We start from the raw sequence: 7,611 nt of genomic DNA on the forward strand, positions 1-7,611 counted from the left end.
ATTAATATTTCATTAAAAGATACTTGTAAAAATTTGCAAGACAGTAATAACATAAATGACCATTTTCACATGTAACAAATGTTTATATTCTATTGTAATATTTTTTTTAATTTGTTTTGCATATAATTTTATATAATTCTATATAGCAATAAAGTAATATGGGAAGCTGAGAAATATAATAATATGAGTTAGGCCATTGATATTTTTCATAAAATAAGAATTCTCTTTTATTGTTATAAAGCATTCTCTCTCTCTCGCACATTCACCCACTTAATATATTTTTTAAAATTATAAATACATTTCGTAACATTTACTATTTTTGATCAATTAATTTAATTTGTTACTTTTTATAATTAAAATACATTATCAAACTCGAATGCAAAATTCAAGACAAACCATTATGAGTCTTAGCTTACTATACAATAATGTACTTATATGGCACATTATCAAAATTGTTATCAAGAGCGTAATATTTTGATTAAGTTTAAGCTTTTTCTTACGAGAAACTATTGTTCGTTTCCATACGAAATACGAATATTTCGACATTTTTATTACAGCCAAAGTATTATTCTTACTAGTCAGAAGTAAAAATTAATTTCTTAATATAATAATGTATAATTCAGTCTTACCTGAACGTTATTGAAATGTCAATTTACTCTTTGAATTATTTCTTCATAATTGCGCCACGATTAGGCCATTATTATAGGCCTATTGACAATTACGCTCATTATCCAAACGCATTTAAAGAACGACTCTAAGTTGTACCATTCCGCAAATGCTTGGTTGAAAATGCCTGCCAATCATCGATCAAACTGTTCTATCTTTTATTTCAGGAAGCATTTTCATCGATTAGTGAACATGCAAAGTAACAAGTAAATGAACATTTCAGGCGATAAATAGAACATAAATACACAACTTATGTGCTAACTTATGTAATTACAGATGTAATATACAAGATATGAGAAAATATTTATTTTTGGACATAAAAAAACCGACGAAGTCTGGTACGAAAGTTTACTGCAATTTACCAATTATTAAAATCTTACCTAAATAACCAAACATTCTACGTAAAAATAAATGATTCGTACTGAGATTTACAAGCAACAAGCGCTGCAGTCCTATAAGGAAGTCTGTTACGTCTAATACTCTACACTTTAGACACAGCAGACGTTCTAGCAACACCAAACACTAGCAACATGTATATGGCAATGAGTGGAAATCCACAAGAAGCAGTTGAGATCTTACAAACCTACATAAGTTCACTGAAGAATGGTTGCTAGAGCAGAGAATAATAGTCAATTATAATAAGTGTAATTACATTGTTTTCACTTTTCGTAGACACTCTAAAGATCATGCTTCACATCAATGAATACCGCAAACAAAAGTGATCAAATATCTGGAATTCCATTTACACTGGAAACTAACTTGGAAACAGCATGTACATAGAAAGATGCAACAAGAATTAGGAGGAAAGACGCGTCGTGGTTAACCAACCGTCGTTCGAAACTTAGCATAGTAAACAAACAGCTAATCTACAGAGTATTATCTAGGGTATTTCTATATAGGGTATCTATAGAGAGATAATAAAACGAATATGGACGTACGGCATCCAATTATGGGATATAGTGGCTAAAAGCCGCCGAAGCATTGCCAAAGTGGAAGCTATACAATCATACTTTGTAGCATAGTAGACGCACTTTGTTACATACTAAATGAAGAACTACGCGAAGATCTTCAAATGTCCGCTATAAAGGAGAAAATTCAGTGAATATCCGACAGACATAAAACAACACCAATGAACCACCCAAACGCGCTAGCCAAATAAACTGTACACTCACAGTGTCGTTTAAAGGTTGAAAAAGAAACGACCGCAGCATCTAGAGTGACGCAAGATCAAATATTGAAACATTCTTGTATAGTGCTAATCCAATGAGATTAAAGTGTAGGAATCTACTGGGAGTTATTAAAAAAAGAAAAAATATGCAGCGCAAAGCACGTATTTAATTACAATTGAGAGTAACTTATAGTTATTTGCATTATTTAAATATTATAATATCGACATCTGTGAATATTGGTATTAATGCAAATAATTATATACTTATTATTCAAAGTTGTTGAATATAAATTATTTACATCTACAAGAATGTTTCGATTAAATTTCTAATGTTACGAAGTATAATGCATCGACGTATTTTTTTTCAGTATTCACTTCGTGTGTTGTATTACACAACATACATTCATTTTTCATTCATTGTTGTAAGTTTATCGCACTATTTATCGACGACAAGACGACAAGGTCTTTAGGTGTCGTCGTAAAACAAAGCGACAGAACTCAAGTTATTTGAAGTTATTATTACTTTAGAGATCGTTTTGAAATTTACTTTATTATTTTGAATTCTATCTTTAAAAAACACGTCGTATTTAATACCTTTAGAATACTGATAAAATATATTTGCTACTTAAAGTAGTGAACTACCTTTCCTAGAACATGTAATTATCGTAATACAATATTTTTATAAGTATGAAAAATTCGTAAATAAAGTTTTAGTTTTAGCAAATTTATTTACAATTAAATAAGATGGACCACTTCAGCAGAAGTTACATTATTCTATTAAATCAAATGGTAATTATTCGGAATAGAGGCTACTGCGTCGATTTCAATGACCTTGAAATATGTTGTAAAAGATAATATTCTGAGCAGGTATGTTTTGTTTAAGCGGCAATGCACAAATATCTGAGAAAATACAATGATACGAAAAGATGTTTCAGACAAAAATGGTATGGTATAGCGAGGTACATGCTGAACTTTTATCTACTTGACCTTGAGATGATCGTGAAACAGCCTGTAAAGGCGACATTAAAATTTTTATATGAATACCTCCATTTTTTATTATATATTTTTGTAGCTGACAGTCAGATCTCATCAAAACACTATAAACTCTTATCTTCTGTGTCATCTACTATGAAAATATGAATTTTAAAATTCAATGTGCCGTCGGCATTAGCGTTACACGATGTACACCGCAGAGACATATAAAATTCATTTTCATAAATGCTGTACTGTCCAAATACAAGATCGGAATTTTCTAATATGTCCAAAACAGTCAATCATTTCTGAGCAGTCACTTTTAGCTGATATCTTGTATTATTCTCTTGAATTTGAGAGTTTATATCATGATAACAAATGGCGCGGAAGAGACAAGATTGTAATGTTCTGAAAACGTCCCTATGTCACCTATACGAATATGTGATAAAAATGGAAATTCCCATTTAAAAATTGTAATGTCACTCTCATAACAAGTGCCAAAATTACCGCAAGGTCAAGTACACGAGAGTATAATATATCTTCCTCCATGTCAGGCAATTGTTGTCTGAAACATTTTTTCGTACCATTGATGTTTTTCAAAATATTTGTGTGGTTTGAGATAAAGTGGACATACTATATATACTAAATCATTATTAAAAATAAAATTAATTTTTTTACTATTTTTAAAGGAAATATTCTTCAATCTGCCATATTAAACTCCGAATCTTCATCCATAATTTTTGATACACGGACCGTTTATTTTGAAAGTGACATAATTGAGGATTTTCCTTTGTTTTCAGATATTGAAGTGTTCGCGTTCCCACCGATTGAAAAATCCTAATAGGATCTTCTTAGTTTGTTCACGTCTGTACGCGTTTAAATAGATGTAAATACATTATACAAATAGGTCTTTGAGAATTAACTAAATGTCCTTCATATATGTTATTATTTACTAATTATCTACGGAGACAAAGAATTAGAGGAAACACTAATCGTCTCTACTTGAAAATTCCACAGGGCGGTTTTCGATATGTTATTATGGATTTCAATGAATAAGCAGGTTTAATATTTAATCTACAATTTGAGGGTCGCCGTGCACTCCGCTGCTCGAGCTAACCTACTTTCGTTCGTGTAAGAAGGTTTGCTCGCGCACAGGGATATTTCGGTTGATTTTTAATTGTCAGTGACTAAAAAACAAAGTCAGAAACGCAATATTTCTTATTCTTGATTTTCATCTTATTTTAGCCTCAAGAATCATCTCTCAAATTTTGTTACACCTGTAGCCGAAGACGTTCTATATACAAGGTGTCCCTCGTAATGGGATTCATTTTGCATACGTTCTTACCATTTGCGGCCATGTAGCAAGAAATGTTTTTAACCGTATTTTAATAGCGTTGAGTGTACTATGTACAGATGACGATAAAAGATTTCCGATTGCCGTAAATTAGTTTTCGCATTATGCGCAACAATATTTCGTTGCTATCCGTCCGGATTTTTCCGGATTTGTTCTAGTTTTTATGAATATTCCTCACTCGCTGACCAAACGGTCAGCCTTCATCGATCATCCGTATTATCATGCTATACGTGCGTTGCGTGCAGTGATCTGTCATGCGTCAGACGCATCTATACTAATATACCGGGTAGCAATGCATTTGTTTTTTCTAGGAACGATTTTTAAGTATTGTGTTCGTATCAGATGCATTAGGTGCAATCTACATGCAAACACACCGCTATCCGTCTACAATTTATAATTTACAGAAATTTGCATCGTGGATATTTAACCTAAAAAAGCATGTAGCTAGAGTTTTTAGATTTCAGGCGGAGAAGTCCGGGATTTTAATGCTCTTCATCCCAGATTATTAATTTTATGAATGACAAACTTATTTAATAGTGATATCAGTTCGATCAGCTTTTGATTGCTTTGTCATTTTCAAGATATGTTATTATAACTTCGATTAAGATATTTTATATTTTACTTGATTATTTTACGTAGGACACCCTATAAACACAGGGTGACTGAATATCGCTATTACATCGGGGACTATTTGACAGTCAACAATGACGATTACTATAGTGGAGACAGTTGTATTAGTAATTGTATTTTGTATAGTAGTTGCATTAGTAATTTGTATAGGCGTAATTTAACGTATAGATAAAAGTTATTTTAAACGATTAATTGCTTGTTATTAATTCTACGACTGCGATGTAACGAAATTTGATATCGCGATAGTATGGATAATTTTAATAACGTCGCGATTTGAAACACCAAATTAAACGATTATCGTGTTAATTTATAAAAAAAACTAGGTGAAAAGAAAAATTACTGGTACGTGTAAGTCAGTAAGTATAACGATTGATCGATAAGTTATCTATAATTTGATAAAGAAGCCGAGCGGAAATTTGATGCTTAGCGACATCATAAGACCATATGCAGTCTTTGTGAAGATACTCGATACTGTATTTTATTCTTGCAAAAATGCATGTAAGTAATAGAACAACACTTAATCTTTACGTTATAATATGGTAAATTTTCTTTCTTCGTCTGATGGAACTGATTTACGTTAGATGTCATTTCATCTCGGTGAAAATGAAGTTATTTTGTTTGATGAATGGCACGCGATAGATGGACAAGGTATTGGATGGTCCATGGTTGGTATTATTCTTTTGACGTCTATATATGAAGGATTAAAAAGCTATCGGTGAGTGACTTACGATTATTTTTATAATTAAGATATGTGTTACGGATGGAATTATCGAAATATATTAATTTGCTTCTTTCTTTGTGTGTATATGTGTGTTTAGTGATCATTTGTTCATCAATACAGCACGGTTATGGAAAACGAAAAATAACAGATCTAGGACGTATGTATTTTATCTTTCAGATATTTTTATTTAAAGTCATCGGGATTTTTATTACAATTATGGATACTCGATATCCTTAATTTTTGTTATTTTAGACATACGAGATATAACATTTGTCGTTCGCGTGAATTTATTTAAGTTAAGAGCTAATAAATTTAGAATCAAAGATTGTTATAATAATGATACTGTAAAGTCACTTCGAATAAGTAACTAATATGTAAATAAAATAAATAGTCTCATGGTAAAACGAAAGTTACTTATTTCCTTCAAAAATACGCCTATTTATTCGTAAAAAAATTAATTTAAACGAATTTTATACCAATTAGAGTATCTGAAACATGAATTTATCAAAACTATTTCTCAATATACGAAACATTTTAATTTTGGATTTAGATTATTACTGTGTTCTGTTAAAGTTAGTTCTTATATCTTTTCTGCAATTTACTATTTCTTATAACATCAAAAAAACTGTGTTCCTATTAAATGGAGATAAATATATTATTATTACAATAAATACATTATTATTAAACACCGAGAATACCATTTACTAAATATGTTTTGTTTCAGGTCATTCCTGTTTTCGAAAATACACTTCTTCCAAACAATTATCCACGTTATTCAGTTGATCATAGGATATTGCCTTATGCTAATTTTCATGACGTACAATATTTGGCTTTGCCTCGCTGTGGCGTTAGGTGCAGGTCTTGGTTATTGGCTGTTTGCTTGGGAAAAGTCCAGTGGTGATAATATTGATTGCTGCTTGTAAATCTTAAAACAGTATTTTGTAATGATATAATTAATCCCGTATTATCGTGCTCTTAAAGCACTCATATATAATTAAAATTATAATGTAAATAATTTGTACATCATTTATGATATTGAATTTATGAAAATAGTCCTACATATTTATTTATAAAGCGTCAATTTTGTTTCAGAGGCATTTGAAACAGTACTTTGACAGAAAATATTTTTTAGATAGAAATAAATGTAACTTTCTGGTATATAATAGTGCTATTATAGCACTAATATATAGACAGAATTATTATGTATGTATTATCGTCAAAGATTTAAATATAAATAGAAAAAAACTACAAACTTATAATTTTTTACATAAATCATGTAAAAAAATAAGCGTGTACATAGAGTGTTAAATTTGCCTGTAATAAACATTTCTCTGTATTCATGTAATAATTATATAATTCGTCATTTATATATGTATAAATAATAACTTTCTGATAAATTTTTGTTCAGTAATCATAATTGACTAATTAACTGATGTTGTACAGTATATACAATAATCAACTGGACACGATCGTTATCTAATCAGGAGTCACTATTTATTGTACAACATTATCAGTATTTCGATCATTCAGTGTATCGTCGGTGCAGGAGAGCTACCACAGGTTAAATATAAAATATTTCTTGTAGTACAAAAATAGTAACAAAGATAAGTTTAAGATGAACGCTTATAGTCACAGCCGAGAAACAATGTGCGGCACAAGCACAAGAATTGTATTTAAAAAAGAGTTCAAGACAGTTAATGATATAATACTCGGATGGGATACGTTTAACAGTATAACGTTAGTTCTCTTCGTGGTACTCTTTTGTGTTTGGTGTATAATGTTCTTTATAATGTATGATTCAAATGCTATGAGTCATGGAGATCATTCAGCTCACCAACACTAAGAGCATTAACTCGAGATACACCGTTTTTAACAATACGTAAGTGTTACTACTTATACTATTGAACAAAAAGATAAATTCAATAGACAAATAAATTATCTAGTGCACTCTGATGATAACTAATAGTTATTAGTGCTCTAGTGTTGGAATTATCTATTAGCTATCACAAATATATAAATATAACAACAAACAATAGTATCAATTCATTCTGTAGAATCATTTATTTCTATCATAATTCTTATATACTTTTATATCAGGTC

General features: G+C 30.3%; 1 protein-coding gene across 1 annotated transcript; it reads left to right on the top strand.

The window, feature by feature from the left end:
- The first annotated feature begins 4,767 nt into the window (after window positions 1-4,767).
- Window positions 4,768-6,756, top strand: LOC117208935 (high affinity copper uptake protein 1-like). Its single transcript, XM_033450469.1, has 4 exons — window positions 4,768-5,288; window positions 5,372-5,505; window positions 5,609-5,668; window positions 6,236-6,756. Exons 1-4 carry the CDS (start codon window positions 5,283-5,285, stop codon window positions 6,432-6,434), a joined length of 399 nt encoding a protein of 132 aa, XP_033306360.1. The 5' UTR covers window positions 4,768-5,282; the 3' UTR covers window positions 6,435-6,756.
- Window positions 6,757-7,611: the final 855 nt, after the last annotated feature.

The sequence above is a fragment of the Bombus bifarius genome, unplaced genomic scaffold (assembly GCF_011952205.1).
Source record: "Bombus bifarius isolate JDL3187 unplaced genomic scaffold, Bbif_JDL3187 scf7180000008165, whole genome shotgun sequence".
NCBI lineage: Eukaryota > Metazoa > Arthropoda > Insecta > Hymenoptera > Apidae > Bombus > Bombus bifarius.